The 20,468-nt window shown below is 38.9% G+C and overlaps 1 protein-coding gene across 1 annotated transcript; it reads left to right on the top strand.

The window, feature by feature from the left end:
* Positions 1-1,563: 1,563 nt before the first annotated feature.
* LOC121956678 (myosin-4-like) lies at positions 1,564-20,453 on the top strand. The gene is made up of 39 exons (XM_042505032.2): positions 1,564-1,767; positions 2,158-2,301; positions 2,547-2,703; positions 2,782-2,809; positions 2,889-2,997; positions 3,100-3,192; positions 3,276-3,339; positions 3,423-3,521; positions 3,602-3,705; positions 3,791-3,929; positions 4,017-4,135; positions 5,917-6,066; positions 6,147-6,317; positions 6,430-6,736; positions 7,421-7,500; positions 8,426-8,513; positions 8,601-8,718; positions 8,791-8,914; positions 9,000-9,136; positions 10,503-10,758; positions 10,862-11,104; positions 11,192-11,368; positions 12,272-12,417; positions 12,637-12,727; positions 12,810-13,199; positions 13,458-13,584; positions 13,671-13,789; positions 13,862-14,058; positions 14,154-14,337; positions 14,807-14,972; positions 15,058-15,182; positions 15,257-15,565; positions 15,648-15,851; positions 16,915-17,040; positions 17,110-17,280; positions 17,524-17,628; positions 18,983-19,078; positions 19,164-19,295; positions 19,369-20,453. The coding sequence occupies exons 1-39, from the start codon at positions 1,564-1,566 to the stop codon at positions 19,387-19,389; spliced, it is 5,820 nt and encodes a 1,939-aa protein (XP_042360966.2). The 3' UTR covers positions 19,390-20,453.
* The last annotated feature ends 15 nt before the right edge of the window (positions 20,454-20,468 follow it).

Here is a 20,468-nt window from a genome sequence, read left to right as displayed (position 1 = left end):
TTACAGATAGTTTAAAAAACCTGTTTAACCTCATGTCAACTCTGTTAATAGGCAGGCTGAGCTTTTTTATTTGGGGGATTTGTAAATAGAAAAAACATGAACAAAGCAATTTACTTTTCAGCATGGTTATAGTATGATGTGATTTCTATTAATATAAAAAAAACATGGAAAGTGTTTTTGCAAAAATGTACAAAACATGTCATAGTTAATGGTGTTGCCTTAAAACACATCTTCTTAAAACATGAGATATTCAAAAGTCAAAAATGTCAGTTTTTTAATGTCTGTGCAGAAATTGGTCTTACTGTTTCTCTTGTTGACATTTATCAATTTGAAATCCAGAACAGAAATTTCAGAGAACAATCTGGGTCATATTGCCCCGTTTTTTGCTTTTAAAGTTTTTAGGGCTTATTACTAAACCGAATTACTTGTTAAGATTACTTTTTTTTTTGCAAGTAAAGAGACAGTGGTAGATTAATTGGATTTAGTGGCATCAAGCGGTAAGGACTGCAGATTGCAAGGTTTTTACTGTGATCTGGATAAGTTTCACGTAGAAAAAATAAAATAAAATAAAATGAATCTATTTTTCTGATGCTGCTTGTTGCAGTTGGTCTCCTCACTACAGTGGCCAACGCGAACACATGAAAACGTGATTGGCCCTATCTAGAGCCCGTATTTGGTTTGTCAATTCTGGCATAGAAACATGACAGTGCAACATGACAATACTTATTTTCAAGGACACTACAGATCAATACAATTTTCCATTTCTGCCAATAAATGCCCTAAATCCTACACACTGGACCTTTAACTTAATATGTTTTAAACAGCCACATATTCACTTTTTCTACCTTAATTGCTTCTGTAAATGTGCTTTTATTGTAAGCTTCTTATCTGGTAATCTTAATCAATTTTGGTATTGCTGTCACTACTTACTGTCGCTGCTGTTTTAGTCCATGTTAGCTTATTTCTCTCTCCTATTTTATTTCATACTTTTAAATTGCATGAGTTATTGTTGTTTTTGCTGTTTTCCAGTTTCCTCTCATAATTGTCTCTCTTTGACAAATTAGTAAATCAATTTAAAAACTGTCATCATTCATTCAGTTCCTTAAATGTGACATTCTGTGGTGTCATTGTACTCTATATATAACTGTGCTGTATTTTGTGCTTAATCTGATCCTTCCTTATGCACAACCAGCAACAGGTTTGTGTAACTCTACCACCGCATGCCCATGTAAAGGAGGGGGCTTTAACACCAAGGACACAATGGTGAGATATATAAAGGGACAGAGCAACTGGTTATGTTCGTTATCGCAGCATAATCAACAAGGTGAGTCCACTACCCTTTGGTGTGTATCCGCCTGTTGGGATTGTTGTATTTTGGGAAAAGCTAAGACTTAATGTGTTTATTTGTTCTGATATTAGAGTCCAATATTCAGTCTTGCTGATTCTGTATCAGTCCAGTAAGTGGGTGAGTACATTTCAAGCTTTATCCAATGTTTAAAATAACTTAAGAGATGCTGACTGATGGGTTTAGGGTTTTTTTGTCTTTTGATTCAGGAGGAGAAAATGAGCACAGATGGGGAAATGTCAATCTTCGGGCTGGCTGCCCAGTTCCTCCGCAAGTCTGAGAGGGAGAGGACGGAGGCTCAGTCTCGTCCGTTTGACGGCAAGACGGCGTGCTTTGTCTGTGATGAGAAAGAGCTGTATGTGAAGGCTGAGATCCAGGACAAGGAGGACGGCAAAGTCACTGTCAAGACAATGGATGACAGAGTGGGTGGACTGAAGGGTTGTGCTGTTAAATTGACCTTCCATTAGACTCTGAGTGCAGACAGTCAATATATTTTTTATGGGATGTCTGACCATGCAGGACTTTATCCTATTGTGATGTGGAGGGATTTAATGTAGCTTCAGGGATCTGTAAAAACTGCAATAAAAAAATCTGCAGAATTTGATTAGTCTGGCTTCCAACTGAGACATTTAGTCTCCCCTGAAGCTCTTTGTACAACAGTAATTTTTCTTAAGAAATTAAAAGCTCACATTATGCTTTTAGAGTTCATGAATATCAAGTGTGTGGTGTCCACATTTGTCTCATTTCTGACAGTAAACTCCAAACTTCATATTCTGTTTAACTGTTAAGTGACTGACATTTATGTTTTCCAGACTTTAACCGTCAGGGAGGACCAAGTGTTCCCCATGAACCCCCCCAAGTTTGATAAGATTGAGGACATGGTGATGATGACGCACCTCCATGAGCCTGCAGTGTTGTTCAACCTGAAGGAGAGATACGCAGCGTGGATGATTTATGTGAGTCCTCTGGCAAATAAAATGCTAATCAGGCTAGATTCAAAAGGGGGGGGGGGTTTAAAGGTCCAGTGTGTAGGATTTAGGGGGAGTATGCCTTCCTTGGTGTATAATCACCTGAAAATGAGAATTGTGGTGTTTTCATTACCTTAGATTGAACTGTATAAATCTACATCAGGAGCAGGTCCTCGTCCTCAGAGTCCATCATGTTGTGCCTCCATGTGCCTTAACTTTTCTTTTCCATGCAGACCTACTCTGGGCTCTTCTGTGTGACTGTGAATCCCTACAAGTGGCTGCCAGTCTACAACCCGGAGGTGGTGCGGGCCTACAGAGGGAAAAAGAGGATGGAGGTTCCCCCTCACATCTTCGCCCTGTCCGATAACGCCTACCAGTTCATGCTCACTGGTATGTTAGCAGCCCCAGAACAATGCAACAGAATAATGATGTCAGTTTCTTATGATGTTTCTGCTTTTATGTCCTCAGATCGTGAAAATCAATCAATACTAATCACGTAAGTTTACTGAGATTTTGGTTTATGTTGATATATTAAAACAGTTGAAAACATGATTTAAATATGGGGTTTCATTTAGTGGCGAATCCGGCGCAGGCAAGACAGTCAACACCAAACGTGTCATTCAGTATTTTGCAACAATCGCAGTGTCCACTGACAAGAAAAAGGACACAAGCAGTAAAATAAAGGTGAGCTCAGGACGACCTGTTAAAGGCTGTGCAGCAAGTAGAGTTGGTTATTGTTGTATAGATAGGAGTCGATGTCTGATTTAAAAGATTGCTTTTGGACAGGGGACTCTGGAGGATCAGATCATCCAGGCAAACCCTCTGCTGGAAGCTTTTGGGAACGCCAAGACAATGAGGAACGACAACTCATCTCGTTTCGTGAGTCGGAGCTGAGGGACTTGATTTGATTTACAAAGAATTTACCCAACCCAGAGAGTAAGAAATTGCCTTTTTTTGATCAGGGTAAATTTATTCGAATCCACTTTGGAACAAGTGGTAAACTGGCATCTGCAGATATTGAAACGTGTAAGTTTGAAAACATTTTGTACACATTATTAACAAATTCTGCACCACAAAACAATGTTAATTTTCTGTTTTCTTCCCTGAAGACTTGCTGGAGAAATCAAGAGTGACGTTTCAGCTGTCGGCTGAGAGGAGTTATCATATTTTTTATCAGCTTACATGCAACAGGAAACCTGAACTGATTGGTAATCTGATTCATCCTATTACTTTTCCTTGTTTACTCATTCATACAAAAAAGATTTTGGCTTGATTTCTTTCCCTTAAGATCTACTTCTCATCACCACCAACCCCTACGACTATGCCTTCGTCAGTCAGGGCGAAATCAGTGTCAAAAGCATCAATGACGCTGAGGAGTTAATGGCTACAGATGTGAGTCGACTCCATTAAAGAGCACAAAGCTTCTCCTGTCTTTTCATTCATTTTACAATCTTACTTTGCACATTTTACGCCGCAGGAGGCCTTTGATATTCTGGGTTTCACCACTGAGGAGAAAATGTCCATCTACAAGCTGACTGGAGCTGTAATGCATTATGGGAACATGAAGTTCAAGCAGAAGCAGCGGGAGGAGCAGGCGGAGCCAGATGGCACCGAGGGTGAGAATCATCTATCTAAATTAAGCCTGTCACACAAATAAAAGGAGCAGAAAAATCCAAAAGATAAGCTGTTTTTGTTATGTGCAGAAGCTGATAAAGCAGCGTATCTGATGGGCCTGAACTCTGCTGATCTGCTGAAAGGTCTCTGTTACCCCAGAGTGAAGGTTGGAAATGAGTATGTCACCAAAGGACAGAATGTGCAGCAGGTAAGACCACAGATATGAATAATTTCATTTTTTATAGTAATTCACTGCAAAAGATCATCCACAATGAGATATCTTCAGTGGTGGAAGAAGTATTCAGATCTTTTACTTGAGTAAAAGTAGTGATACTACAGTTTAAAAGTACTGTTATAAGTAAAAGTTCTGCATTCAAAATCATACTAAAGTAAAAGTATAAAAGTAGTAGCATCAAAATATACGTTAAGTATCAAAACTAAAAGTGCCCATTATGTAGAATGGCTATACTAGTGGGTGGGTTATCCTATAAGGATGCATTTTAACCTGTTTGCAATTTTAGATCATTGATACAAAATATAAATAAACTAAGAAATTAGTAATCTTCAAAATAAATGTTGTCAAGTAAAAAGTAGAATGTTGCAGAAAATGTAAATACTATGTAAATACTATCACAAGGTATGAGATTATTTCATGAATACTTGATAGACAAAATAAAAATGACTAATTCATATAAGCTGTCCTCTTTAACAGTGCTATTTTGTTGTGAAATTATCTAAAAATAATAAAATAATAAATTTCCTCCATCCAGTCAGAATCATGATGTAATTATATACACTGTAGCAAAAGTAATTGGACAGTGTTGTTTTTTTCACTGATTTTTATAGTAACAGTTATTTTATAGTAACATTTTTTGTTACTATATGGATTAAAATGAGAGAGATAAGGAACTATAGGACAGTTGGTCTCCATCCACACCTCTCACCAGTGTTGTTTGATCAGGAGGACAAGGAGGATAAGACACAAATGAATTTTATAGACCTAAACTACATTCTTTGCACAGGTTTTTGCAGTCAAATGCACACTTCTGAACCAGTGGTGCCCCCAAAACAGGGCCCCGGGGGGCCATGGCCCCACTGCAAAAATAACTGGAGGCTGATATAATTTGCGGCTGAGCATAAGGTGGTGTGAAACTAGACAATGTAAGTCATCTATTGGTACCAACCACGACAGCATAACTCATTAGGAAGGCAGCTAAGTAATGCTCCAAATTTTTGGCGAGGGCACAACTGCCATAACCATTTTCAAAGAGGTCCCTTGAACTCTCGCCTCAAGGAATCTGAATGAAAATTGATTCTAAGAGTATAGACTTGTCTCCCCTAACCCGAGTAGGCTTGTTCCCTGTAAATGTTTAGTTCCTGACAATCAATGCACCTCTTCAAATTAAAGCTGTAAATTTGTCTTTTTAAGAAAAAAAAATAAAAAAGAACCTATTTGAAGAACAATGATTCACCTAACATGTGGAGATGCAAAAACATTAAAACAGGTTTGTTGTCGAACTGTTGACTGTATACCCATGCTATCACTTTGCTGCAACACACCAGTTAACAGTCAAGTGCAGTTTGATGATAATGGGCTAGGGAGTCACCCAAAATCTCATTTAATTGGACCAATTCATCATATGCACATGCCCAAAGTCAAGATGTCATCAAAAATATTGTAAAAGGAGAGAAAGGAGGAAATTTGATAAAAACATAATGAAAAATCATTGAGATCAGAACTTCCTATCCTACTCAATCACCATGTTTCACTGCTTGAAACCACACTGAAGGCAAAAAAGATCTGAAATAAGGAAGACCTGATGTGTTGTGTCGCCTATAATTGGGTTATTATCAATAAAAAGTGTTATAATTCCTACTACATTCATCTGATGCAAATGTGTGTGCTGTAGTGCAGATCTAGCAAACACTGTTCAGCCACTTTCTTCAGTGTGGTTGTGTATTGGTGAAGAAGCAGTTCTGTCTTTCCAGGTATACAACTCTATCGGTGCCCTCGCCAAATCCGTGTACGAGAAGATGTTTCTGTGGATGGTGATACGAATCAACCAGCAGCTGGACACCAAACAACCCCGGCAACATTTCATCGGCGTTCTGGATATCGCTGGATTTGAAATCTTTGATGTCAGCATTTAAAGTCTGAATAATTTTCTCCATATTTTCACTGAATAATGTATTTAAATCTTCTCACAATTTGTGTTTAGTACAACAGCATGGAGCAACTCTGCATTAACTTCACCAATGAGAAGCTGCAACAGTTTTTCAACCACCACATGTTTGTGTTGGAACAAGAGGAGTACAAGAAAGAAGGGATTGTGTGGGAGTTCATTGACTTTGGTATGGACTTGGCTGCCTGCATTGAGCTCATTGAAAAGGTACCGTATACTGTTTAATTTAAAATATCATCCTATATAAAATTAAGTGTTTATGTTAAATACAAGTAACTCGAATTGTACGCAAGTAGTAAATGTATGGTTTGCTTCCTAGCCACTGGGGATCTTCTCCATCCTTGAAGAAGAATGCATGTTCCCCAAATCAACAGACACCTCTTTCAAGAACAAACTCTATGACCAACATCTTGGGAAGAACAACTGCTTCTTGAAGCCCAAAACAGTCAAAGGCAAGCCTGAGGCTCACTTCACGCTGGTGCACTATGCCGGCAACGTGGACTACAACGTCACTGGCTGGCTGGAGAAGAACAAAGACCCTCTGAGCGAGTCTGTTGTGCAGCTTTACCAGAAGTCTTCGGTCAAAATACTGGCCATGTTGTATGCAAGCTTCTCTGGATCAGAGGGTGAGTTCAGGTGTTTCAGTTTTTCCTGAATATTTACATTGATAAAGGAAGAGGATACTTAAGTAAAAATTCTATTACCACATTGTGAAGATATTCTACTACAAGTAAAAGTCCTACACTAAAAAAGTCCTCAAGTCAGCAGCAAAATGTACTTAAATTATTTTAAATAGCAAAAGGAAGAAATTAAATATCTTACCATTTGAGAAGATGGAACCATGATTTTTTGTTAAAGAAAAAATAACTTCAACCATCAAAATTGTTGGCAATTAATGTTCTCTCAAGCGACTGATTGACCATTGTCTCAGCTGCACTAAATTGTTGATAAGTTTAATTTATAGCAAAACATCATATTTTTGATATGTATAAAGTAAGCTACCTCAGAGAAGTGATAAACCCTAATAATATTTCATATCGCCCTCCCTGAGTTCTAGAAGAGCCATCCTCATTTTTTTCCCCACAGGTATATGCACTGTGGTAATCACCATATTATGATTCAGCTTTCCTATAATTTGTTCTGCATAAGTGTGGAAATGCAGAAACATAAAGGAAATATACTGACAGAGCTGTTTTGCAGAAGGATAGCAAGAAGATGATGCATATGGAGAAATAATGAACTTGCAAAGTGAGAATTATTTATCAAAGTGAGATAGTACTGTTGGTTATTATGTGTTATAATTAATGCAGAGGCCGCTGCTGCGTCAGGAACCAAAAAAGGATCCAAGAAGAAGGGAGCATCTTTCCAAACTGTGTCAGCGCTGTTCAGGGTAAGAGGCTTATAGCCATTTTTGAGAATATACCTTACATAGAAGACATAATGTCTCTGAAATCTTTCAACATTTAAAACACTTTATATTTCCATTACAATAATACCAAATGTCTGCAGCCATGCTTGCAGCTTGGTGATGCTTCTGTTGAAATATTTCACTGAAAGCCTCAAATGTCAACCTCATGGTGGCACTATACGCATTAGACAAACTATTAATGTTTATGCAAATCATCTAGTTTATGAGACATGCTGTTTTTTTTACTGCCTCTGGGAAGAATGAACATGAGTCTGTCCATTCTTGATTAATCACCGACTCAAATAACGATACGTATCCTAATACACAGACTTGATTGGGTGAGTAACATCACGTGAGATCATTAACAACACTTGTAATTGGTCTGTGAGTTTCCAGCTTGTTCAATCAGTGAAGTAAAGGCTACAAATGCTGCACCACTTAAAATGCTCCATTAAAACTGGAATAATTCTCAATAAGGGGACATGGAGAGTGATGGCAGATTAACAAGAGGGAACAAATTTTGGCCATATTGCTTAAAAGGGGAATGAAGTCCCCACCAATCCCACCTCAAATCTCCAGGATACTGAAAAAGTCAGACGTTCACTAGAGTCAGTCAAATTTATCATCTGGGCACTGTGACTGCCTGTGCAAAATTTTATGGAAATCCATACAACATTATAGGATAACTAAAAAACATCAACCTAAAAACTAAACTAAAATCATAACATCACTCTTTGAAACGGAATTTAATTTGGTAAAAACATTAAAAATCAAAAATTAAACACTTGTTCCGACATAACGGAGAAAGGTTTGTTGCTTTTCTGTCAAAATGCTGAATAAAACAAAACAAATCTGAGTGTAAAAATGACCACAAACCCTACAAATTCACATTTGCACTTTCTTACAGGAGAATCTTGGAAAGCTCATGACTAATCTGAGAAGCACTCATCCTCACTTTGTGCGCTGCTTGATACCAAATGAGACCAAAACACCAGGTAGTTTAGATAATTATCTAAGTATGGCATGCTGTATATATGCTGTAAGATGCCATTATTTAAAACAAATTATGGTCCTCATTATAGGTGCTATGGAAAACCAGTTAGTTATCCATCAACTACGCTGCAACGGCGTGCTGGAGGGCATCCGGATCTGCAGGAAGGGATTTCCAAGCAGAATTCTCTACGGGGACTTTAAGCAGAGGTAAATAAAGCTTTACTTTTTAATATTTCATAATATTGGGTCCCATACTCAAACTTATTATTCCTCATACAGATACAGGATCCTTAATGCCAGCGCTGTTCCAGAGGGGCAGTTTATGGATAACAAAAAAGCTGCAGAGAAACTATTGGGCTCTATCGACGTGGATCACACACAGTACAAGTTTGGACACACAAAGGTTTTCATATGTTACTGTTGAAATAGTGGAGATATTAAAGATTGTAAATAAGCTGAACAAATATATAATTATCTTTTGATTTCAGGTGTTTTTTAAAGCTGGTCTGCTGGGCGCTTTGGAGGAAATGAGAGATGAGCGTTTGGCTCAGGTGGTGACCTCCACTCAGGCTCTATGTCGTGGGTACATCGTTCGATTGGAGTACCAGAAGATGATGGCCAGAAAGTAAGAAATATTTCTGCTTTGCATGATATTAGACAGAATTGTCAACTTGTTACGCTTGTTATAATCTCTGGAGACCAACGTATCCGCCTCAATCTAAATTTATTTTAATATAAGACTTATTCATAGCCATGCCAACAAACCTGTTTCGCCTGGATTTGAAAAGTGGAACATAGTGAAATGAGAGCCAAAAACGATGTTGGGTGATATTGAGAAGAATGCTTGAAAACAGCCTGACAATGGCGTTAGTCCCATCCGTAGCACTGACTGGGTAATTATACGCATATGACACTCACTGGATTGATTGGTGCCAAACGAATCAGTCAAATCAGAGGAGTGTGCAGATTTGAAAGCAACGACAAAAAATGTGAACAAAACAAGCCGTAAAGCAAGAAAACAAACAAACAAACAAACAAAAAAATGACCTGAAAAAAGTGCTTAAAAAATAATAATTATGTAAAATTAAGATTTTTCATTAACTTTAAAAATATACATCTTTCCAAATTACAACTTTCTTTGAAATTGTGGGACATTTTTGCTGAAGTTGCTCATTCTCTCATGTTTTTGAAAGAAATCAAACCCGTTTGCTCAGAGCTCAAAGATTTAAATACCAATCAAAGGCGTTTGAAAGCAGCACAAGTAAAGTGATGTCGATCCAGGTTTCAAAGGGTTAAGCATAGCAGGGGTAGGTGGGGACACATTGTCCGTATTTATATACAGTCTGTGAGACTGACTGATTACAGGCTTTGAATCTTTCTAACTACAGACTGTGTATTTTGGGAGCAGTGGGCCCTCAGAGCAGTGGTCGTGGGTTTTTGGGATGATGGGCTGTCAGACAAATGGGACATTTCTCAGAATGTTGCTTCAGAATAATGGGCTGTCGGAACAATGGCATGGCACTGTAAAAACCGTAACACTGCTTCTTTTGCTTAAGTAAAAGATCTCGGTACTTCTTTTACCAATGCTTTGGTGTCAACAATAGTAGCTATGGCCCTGATGGAGTTCTGTGTGCATCACAACAATAATGTGATTTTGATGAAACAAAGACATGATAGCATACTGTGATGGACTTTAGAAATATGAAACTCTGCGTTGTGTCTTGGAAAATGTCTTGCACTGATCTCAAATATGTAAAATCTCTTAAAATGGACTCCAACAGGCAGATTAATTTTGTTCCTGTAGCCGTACAAACAAATAAAACACCAGACTCTAATCTGAGTGACAAGGGGCAATAATTTCAGTCAGGAGGACTGGGGATGCACCCCTTAAATTTGTGTTTGAAAATGACATGATGGGTGTGTTGTGTAAAAAAAGTACCATAACTGCTGAAGGTTGCAGAATAAACTGATCCATCCTTGAACTATCACAGGGAGGCAATCTACACTATCCAGTATAACTTCCGTTCCTTCATGAATGTGAAACATTGGCCGTGGATGAAGCTGTATTTCAAACTCAAACCTCTCCTGAAAAGCGCTGAAGCTGAGAAAGAAATGGCCCAGATGAAGGTGGATTTTACAAAGCTAAAAGAAGATTTGGCCAAATCTGAACACCGGAGGAGGGAACTCGAAGAGAAAATGGTCTCCGTTGTACAAGAGAAGAACGACCTCCTCCTACAAGTCCAGTCAGTAAGTTCCACCACAGACAGAACGTTGTAGGAGCTCACATATCAGCATTATATTATTATTTGGAGTATTTAGCTCTAATATTGGTGCACAAACTTGATATCAGGAGGCAGACAACCTCCTGGATGCAGAGGAGAGGTGTGAAGGACTCATCAAAAGCAAAATTCAGCTGGAGGCCAAGCTGAAGGAGGTATCGGAGAGACTGGAGGATGAGGAGGAGGTGAACGCTGAGCTCACAGCCAAAAAGAGAAAGCTGGAGGACGAGTGCTCTGAACTGAAGAGGGACATCGACGACTTAGAGCTCACTTTAGCCAAAGTGGAGAAAGAGAAACATGCTGTAGAAAACAAGGTAGCGTCATGTACACGCTGCTCTGTGTACAGTGTATCATCATGTTCAAAGACGAAATGTAACATTCATGTTTAATGATGTCTTTAGGTGAAAAACCTGACAGAAGAAATCATGAGTCAAGATGAAAACATCTCCAAACTGTCGAAAGAGAAGAAAGAGCTGCAGGACGCTCATCAGCAGATGTTGGACGACCTGCAGTCAGAGGAGGACAAAGTCAACGCTCTGACCAAAGCCAAAACTAAACTAGAGCAGCAGGTGGATGAGGTGAGGTACCGCACATCAGTGTGGAGGAAGTATTCAGATCCTTCACTGAAGCAAAAGCAATACCAATACCACAATGAAAAATACTCTGATACAAGTAAAAGTCCTGCATTGACAGTTTTTCTTACGAAGTATGTAACTGTAATAAGGAAAATGTGCTTAAAGGAATATTTTACCCACAATATGATCATGAGTATATCAATTACTCAGCCCATGTTTTGTTGAATCAGTGAAGAAAATGTTTTTTTTTCCCCACATGCCTCCAGTTAACATAGAATCCAAAAACAAAGAAAATTCTTAATTAATTTAAGTAAAAGGAACTGGAGTTTAACAATGCCGAAACTATATGAAATAATCCATTTACAAACTGTCTCACAACCAGCAGCTCAAACCTTGTTATTTATAACACTTAAGCAGTCTCACATAAAGACGAGTTGCAGATTCGGGCAAGGGCATGCATTTGAATTTTGCTTTATGCAATCCAAGAGTTCAAAGCACACAAGATGCGCAACTCATTAAAAAAAATCCCTCTGCATTGTAGAGAAGTACAAGTTACAGTATGAATACTTTTGCACACCTGTAGGTTGACAGGTGTGTAGGAGAAGACCAAGGGCCGCTGAAAGCAGAACAAAAACTTGTGCAAACTGTTGACTCACTTGCGATCAAGAGATAACTTTAATAACAATGTTTCAATATAAAGACCTTCATCAGTTTAGACAATATGAGGGATCATCATTTGACCTCAACCATATAACCATCAAAATCACCTGCACCAGTTGAGTCAGCGACTGACTGAAAAAAATATTAATATTTCCATAAACCAGACAGTTGAGTACATAGACAAACTACACAGCTGATAGGGTATACAATGAAACACGGGCCCGAAATAACAGTGTGTGATTTCAGCTGGAGGGTTCACTGGAACAAGAGAAGAAGGTGCGTATGGATCTGGAGAGAGCTAAGAGGAAGCTGGAGGGGGATCTGAAACTGGCTCATGAGTCCATCATGGATCTGGAGAATGACAAGCAGCAGCTGGATGAAAAGCTGAAAAAGTGAGTTTGTTATGTTTTAATGAATAAAGTTACTATCCTGAATGGTAGTCTGTAGTGGCATAGGTACTGTGGTTTCTATATTAGTTGACCACACCTGTCATGTTTCTGATGCCAATAAAATTTAACATTAGTCCATCAGTACTGCCTCACACTTTGCTAGATGATGCATTTTCTAAACATTTTGTTGGCCTTAAATAATCAGTGAGCTTTACTTTGCAGGAAAGACTTTGAGTTGTCTCAGCTGCAGACAAAGATAGAGGATGAACAAGCTCTGGGTGCTCAGCTGCAGAAGAAAATAAAAGAGCTCCAGGTGAAGAATTCAGTCACTGGCTTTGGGCTAAGGTTATATCACAAAGCTCAGTTTATACAGCAAGTGTATTTTTCTTCTGCAGGCTCGAATTGAGGAGCTGGAGGAGGAAATTGAGTGTGAGCGCTCAGCTCGAGCCAAAGTGGAGAAGCAGAGGTGTGATCTGTCCAGAGAGCTGGAGGAGATCAGCGAGCGGCTGGAGGAGGCCGGAGGAGCCACTGCCGCTCAGGCTGAGCTGAACAAGAAACGTGAGGCAGAGTTCCTCAAACTGCGCCGAGACCTGGAGGAGTGTTCGCTGCAGCACGACGCCACATCTGCAGCTCTGCGCAAGAAACATGCAGACAGCGTGGCTGAACTTGGGGAACAGCTGGACAACATCCAGAGGGTCCGGCAGAAACTGGAGAAGGAGAAGAGCGAGCTAAGGCTGGAGGTGGACGACTTAGCGAGCAATATGGAAACTATGGCCAAGGCAAAGGTTGGTTTTCAAAGTCTTCATGAATTCCATCTCATCCAAGAGCATTTTTAGAGAGTTGATCATGAAAGTAGGAGAATTTTCTCAACATATAAAAAACCACTTCATCCTTCAGTTGATCACAAACATTCAAAATAGACAGGAAAGGAAATTAAAAAACTGTAATCTGGAGTTACTAAAGCTGGCAGACAAACTGATGGTTTTTACACTCGGTTCCATGTAAAAACTCAGCAAGTGCATTTTTTTTAATCAAATTTCTAGATCAACTTAGAAAAAATGTGTCGTTCATTTGAAGATCAACTGAATGAGGTCAAAACCAAAGAGGAGGAGCATCTGAGGCTAATAAATGACCTGTCGACTCAGAAAGCTCGGCTGCAGACAGAAAACGGTGAGAAATTTCTTATCGCATCTGAGTAGTAGTCACAAACACTCCCAGACGAGGCAGTGCTAACGGTTTTTGCACTTATCATCCAGCTGAAATGTCTCGCCAGCTTGAAGAAAAAGAATCCTTAATGTCACAGCTAACTCGGGGAAAGCAGGCTTTTATTCAGCAGACTGAGGAGCTGAAAAGACTCCATGAGGAGGAGGTGAAGGTAAGAGACCAGTACGGTGAAATTATCAAAAGTCTGAAGATGTGCAGTATGTTAATATTTGTTTGTTTAAAGGCCAAAAATGCCCTGGCTCACGGGCTGCAGTCATCTCGACACGACTGTGAGCTGCTGAGAGAGCAGTATGAGGAGGAACAGGAGGCCAAAGCTGAGCTGCACCGCTGCCTGTCCAAAGCCAACAGCGAGGTGGCTCAGTGGAGAACCAAATATGAGACGGACGCCATCCAACGAACTGAAGAGCTCGAGGAGGCAAAGTAGGAAGAATCTCAACACGGTTCTAAAATTTCTTATCGTGAGATATTTATATCTAAATATCTCACAAGAACTTATGATGTATGTTCTCTTGCAGGAAGAAGCTAGCGCTGCGTCTGCAGGAGGCAGAGGAAGCCGTGGAAGCTGTAAACGCCAAGTGTTCCTCTCTGGAGAAGACCAAGCAGCGGCTGCAAGGAGAGGTGGAGGACTTAATGATGGATGTTGAGAGGTCGAATGCTGCCGCTGCTGCCCTGGACAAGAAGCAGAGAAATTTTGATAAGGTTTTGATCTTCAGACCTCCGAAAATGTGATGTAAATGTACTGATGGCTAACTGAGATGCTCATTTGTCATATTACATTATGGTACAATGAAACTGCACAGCAAGCACCATGTTGTGTAAGATATTGGAAATGACTATTTTTAGTGAAAGGTTTGGTCTAGTAGCTGCAGGCATCATAGAGCATGACTACATTTTTTTCCAAAATAAAATAGTAATAACTTTTATGGATGTAATGACACACTGATCAAGATCGATATGTCAATTCAGTGAACAATCACTGATGCAAAGTGAAAAAAATGCCTTATTGTCTTATATTGAAGTTTCCATTTCTGTCCAAATCTGCCCAAAAGCTTCAAATCAAAAGAGGAACATTAATTTAAACTACATGTTTAACAAGATCTCTTTCAATTGACAAAATAGCATTAGTAGTATTTTTTTAGATTTTTAATTGTAATCTGCCCTCCTGTAGGTTGTTGCTGAGTGGAAGCTAAAACATGAGGAGGGTCAGGCAGAGCTGGAGTCGGCAATAAAAGAGGCGCGTAGTTTGGGCACTGAGAACTTCAAGATGAAGAACGCCTTCGAGGAATGCCTGGAACAACTGGAGACCCTCAAACGGGAAAATAAAAATCTACAACGTACGTCAGCACCATCCTAATGCTGTGGATAGCTGATGTTTTTAATGCAGAGATATGAGAGAAACTTTTCTGTCTCTTTTTTCAGAGGAAATAATGGATCTGACAGAGCAGCTGGGAGAGACGGGTAAAACCATCCACGAGCTGGAGAAATCAAAAAAACAGGCTGAACAGGAGAAGCTGGAGGCTCAGGCTGCCTCGGAGGAGGCGGAGGTAAGTAAAAAATCTAAATCATATATGTTGAAACACACTCCATCAAAATGACTGCATGTCATATCTGGACTCAGGCCTCCCTGGAGCACAACGACTCCAAAATCCTGCGCGTCCAGCTGGAGCTGAACCAGGTGAAGTCGGAAGTGGACAAGAAGATAGCGGAAAAGGACGAAGAGATTGAACAGCTGAAGAGAAACAGCCAACGAGTCATCGACACCATGCAGAGTAATTTTGACGCTGAAATCCGGAGCAGGAACGAAGCTCTGAGAGTGAAGAAGAAGATGGAGGGGGACCTGAACGAGATGGAGATCCAACTGAGTCACTCCAACAGGCAGGCAGCCGAGTCCCAGAAACAACTGAGAAACATACAGGTCCAGCTAAAGGTGAGAGTCACGTAAAGATGGAGCTGAGTTTACTTCGTTTGCACATTCAGCAGAAAGAAACTGTTATTATTCCACCATACAGGAAGTTCAGATTCACCTGGATGATGCTCTGAGAAACAACGAGGACATGAAGGAACAGGTGGCCATGTCTGAGCGCAGGAGTAACCTCATGCAGGCTGAGATGGAGGAGGTCAGATCGGCTCTGGAGCAAACCGAGAGGAGCCGCAAGCTGGTGGAGCAGGAGCTGCTGGACGCCAGCGAGCGGGTGCAGCTGCTGCACTCCCAGGTTTGAAACTACATTTGTTTTTCCAGCAGTTTTAGCCTCATATACTTCTTCGTTCGAACAACCCAATGAACACTACCTATTCAGCAGCAAAGCTGCACACAGACACAGTTAGAGACCAGCTAGTGAACATAGTGAAGCATTTAGCAGCCAAAGAGCCAGATGGTGGAGACCAAAAACAGAGCTAAAAAGAGAGTGAATATTGACCTCATATCATTCAGGCGGAGAGAGAGACACAACTTCCGATGCTGGATTTGTAAACAGGCACCAGTTAACAATACTGGTGATAATATGACAGTGTTTACAGCTTATTTCTGCTGCTACTAACTGCTGCTAGCTGCTTTGTAAATCTCTCGTGGATAGTCACACACAAACACATCGTCAAAGCAGCACACATGCCCCACTCGGTTTTGTGCTGTTACTACCAACTCTTGTCAGCTTAAAGCAACTCCGTCCCCCCATTCCACAATTAAAAACGTAATACAGAACAGCAAGGCAGCATAATAGCGCGATATTGCTGCCTTGATCAGGCAGTGTAAAATAGGCCCCATACACAGCTGTAAATCAAGTCAAAGAAGGTCATAAACTACAGCCACAAGGTCAAACTAGTCAGCGCTGATCAAATATGAGTCAACATGCTGTTACTGCATTGCGTATTTCTCATGTCAAATGTTCTCAGAAACATATATTAGTGTACTGTTTAGCTGTAAAATGAGAAAGTTGGTCTGTTCAATGGGTGACGCTTAGTTTTTGCTCAACTGCTTCCAACATGGCGCCCTCGTTACAAACCTATTTGCACCTGTTAGATAATAATGAAACTGGCCCCATCTCGATCAGAAACAGATTTTGGCAGATATATTACAAAATATTTAGTCATAGACCTGCTGGTGATGCATTCACTCACTGAGTGAATAGAAGAACCACTCAAACAAATTGATGACCTTTTTTTAAACTTATTCTACTAAAGTATTTCAATATTATTTGGCACTGACATAATGCTTCAACATAAAACATTTGTTTTAAGTGGAAGTAGTATTTCAAAATGATGTGGTCACATTTCTTACAGAACACCAGCCTGCTCAACAGTCGGAAAAAACTGGAGGCTGATCTTTCTCACATTCAGGGTGAGATGGACGACAGTGTTCAAGCATCCAGGAACGCTGAGGAGAAGGCTAAGAAGGCCATCACTGATGTAAGTGTCGGGATTTTGCTAAAGTGTCAACAACTACTCATTATTTTAACTACTTTTACTTTTTTTCAGGCTGCCATGATGGCTGAGGAGCTGAAGAAAGAGCAGGACACCAGCGCTCACCTGGAGAGGATGAAGAAGAACCTGGAGGTGACGGTGAAAGACCTGCAGCAGCGTCTCGACGAGGCGGAGAGTCTGGCCATGAAGGGCGGGAAGAAGCAACTCCAAAAACTGGAAGCAAGGGTAACATTGTAGTTTAGTCACCAATAAATCCTGCTTGATTAACAAATATATTCAGATCTTTGTGATTCTGTAAAAACACTGCCACTTATTTCAACCATTAAAATCAGAAAAATAAGTGTCTGTAAGCATGTAATTATGTAAAAAGATGTTTCTGCATGAGGCCCGCTGATCTCACAGGTGAGGACAATCAGAGCCTGTTTTATGTTCACAATCAATTAAAAGAATTTCACTGCTTTTCTGCAGGTGCGAGAGCTGGAGAACGAGCTCGAAGCAGAACAAAGACACGGGTCAGATTCTGTGAAAGGGGTTCGCAAACTGGAGCGGAAGATTAAAGAGCTCAACTATCAGGTAAACTCACTTACCTAAACACAACTTGTTTTTTAAAAAAGTGATCAACAGTGGTAGATGAAGTATTCAGATCCTTTACTCTATTAAAAGCACTAAAAAGCAGTAAAAATACTCAGCAACAAGTAAATTTCCTGTGTTCAAAATTCAAGTATTATCAGAAAAACTACTTAAACTATGAATAGTGAAAGTATTCATTGTGCAGCAAAATGTTCCCTGTCAGTGATTTACTATTCTATCTGATACTTTTGGGATTAACATTACTGCTGCTTTAATGTCAGATGCATTTTACTGTTGTAGATGGTAGAGGTTGCGCTCATTTTAACTCCCTCAAATTCTGATGGGTGGTTTAATCTACAGCAATGCATCATATTTTATAGGATCATAAGAGGGCTTTTTTATATTTAATTTCGTTTAGTTTTGTAATTTTCTCAGCTTGTGAAGGAACATTTCATCCTTCAGTTTTCAAATAAATAAATAAATAAATAAAGCACCAAATCTGGAGTTACAAGGTTTTCACTTGACAGGAAAGCAATGAAATGTCTTACATGAAAAGTAACTAAAGCTGTCACACAAAAAGTAAACAGTGCAACATTTCCCTTTGAAATGTAGTTGTAGAAGTAGAAGTATAATGTTTCATAAAATGTTGAGTCAAGTATAAAATTGGACAAGTTTATCGTGGTTAAGAAAAAAGTTGAGAAACGGATTACGTTGATAAATGTTAGTAACTATTAGTCTTTACTTTAAATCAAATTGTTATGTTAAAAATTAAATAGCATTTTATATGCAGTTTGATGGAATGTTTTATTTAGCTTGTAAGTTGGCTGAAGATTGATTACATATAAGTATCTATTACATATAATCAATCTGTATCTGATTGATTTTGATTCCAAGTTAAATGTGTTAACTACGAATACTTGCCTTGTCTTAAGGTGCTAAGAATGGCATTACGTAAAAAATGATCCTGTGAACTAATCATTTTGTTGTGCTTACCTTATTTATGGAACAAAATCAGTTTCCTAAATTCTGAGTAAAATGTTAAATTGGACTAACTTGGGTTACTTAAATTGCTGACACCTAGAAAAAATAAAGTTTATGTCACTTGGCATTTTTTATTCTGGAACAATGTCTCATAAAAGTAACTAAATTTTTATAGAAATTTTACAATTGGATAGAAGGTAAACATTACTTAAGACTAACATCTTTTTCAAGGTTATTTGTTATTTGTTTCCCAGATTATTGTTTGATCAACTTGTCATATTTAACTTAAGCACAGTGTTTGAGGAATGACTGTAATAGTTATGTAAAATGACACCAATTAATTATAAAATGTGTTTCTCTTGATATTCATGATCAGGCTGATGAGGACAAGAAAAACATGATGAGACTTCAGGAGCTGGTGGACAAATTCCAGCTGAAGATCAAAGTGTACAAGAGGCAGGCTGAAGAAGCTGTGAGTGACTTTTTTTTCCTGGTTGAATCATTGTTTGAAGTTGCATCTGGAGATTTTTAATAATCAGTTATTTGGTATCTGGCAGGAAGAGCAGGCCAACGTGCATCTGACAAAGCTGAGGAAGGTGCAGCACGAGCTGGCGGAGGCTGAAGAGCGCGCAGACATCGCCGAGTCCCAGATCAATAAGATGAAAGTGAAGAGTCGTGACATGGGGAAGGTGAGTCAGTCAGCTTCTGGCAACATACTGTACTTATAATTACTGATAATATCTTTTTTTTCTCATTTACCAGGCGAAAGACAGTGGAGAGTAGTCTGTGGCTGCTATAAAGACAAAATCTCGTGTATCTGAAGATGAGTTAGTGTGCAACATACTCTTATCCAAATATGTGTTTATTTTTTTTATTTAAAGCCCTTATGTGTGTATTTGTATGAGATGAATTGAGTCTTTAAGTTTCCATTCAAATGAAGTGCAATTTTTTTCCAAATTAAAAAAAAGCAAGCTAATGTCAAATTATTGCAGTTTTGAGTAAATATTAAGATCTGAGTGCATCAAGATGAACAGTTGGTGGTGAGCAAATAGGCTTAGTTTCTTTCAAAAACGTGAGAATAAGCAATGAGCAACTTCTCAAGAAATGGTCCAAAAATTAGCAAGAAATTAGTAAAAAGTTAAAGTAAATTACCTGAAAATAAGTGGGGGGGAAAAAAAGTAAAAAACAAAACAAAAAAGACAAGAAAATGAGCTCAGGAATGTGGTAAAAAAAAAAAAAATCTTGTTTCTGTCACATAATGTTAAATATAATATTGAGAGAATCGTAAATATAGTAAGTAATAGTTTTTCTTCCCTTGTGATGTTAAAGAGTTAAAACAATGTAGAATAAGACGGCACAACAAGATAATGCATTCAAAAGAATGCAAGTCAAACTATGTGAACAGCTGTTTGTTGTTTGTTTTTAATGTATTCATGTGAAGAACATTACAGTGGCTAAAATGCGTTTTTGCTGCTAACCCTAATCCAAAGCAGTTCTTTGCTCAGCTTCTTTCTTCTACTTAGACTACTTAGAGAATTCCAACCGTCATCTACTGTATGTAACACACTGACTATGTAGTACTTCATACAAACTTGATTAAAAAACGAAACAAAAACAAAGTATCCCTTGAAGTATCTTATGACCAAATCTTCAAATTCTACACAAAGTGGCTTTAAATATGAAATGGTGCAAAAATGTTTGCACCAGGAATTGTTTGCATTGTGGTAGTGGATGTATGTTGCCTTTAATTTCAATAAAATTACAAAAAAATCTACCTCCTGGATTTATTGAATTGATGTAGAGAGAGATATAATACAATTATTATTATTGTTATTTTGTTTGAATCTGATTGATTTTGTATA

Source organism: Plectropomus leopardus, chromosome 18 (genome assembly GCF_026936395.1).
Source record: "Plectropomus leopardus strain MGB_pleo_1.0 chromosome 18, ASM2693639v1, whole genome shotgun sequence".
Classification (NCBI taxonomy): domain Eukaryota; kingdom Metazoa; phylum Chordata; class Actinopteri; order Perciformes; family Serranidae; genus Plectropomus; species Plectropomus leopardus.
The sequence above is the reverse complement of the archived record's forward strand: the minus strand, read 5'-3'. Positions and strand labels throughout refer to the sequence as shown.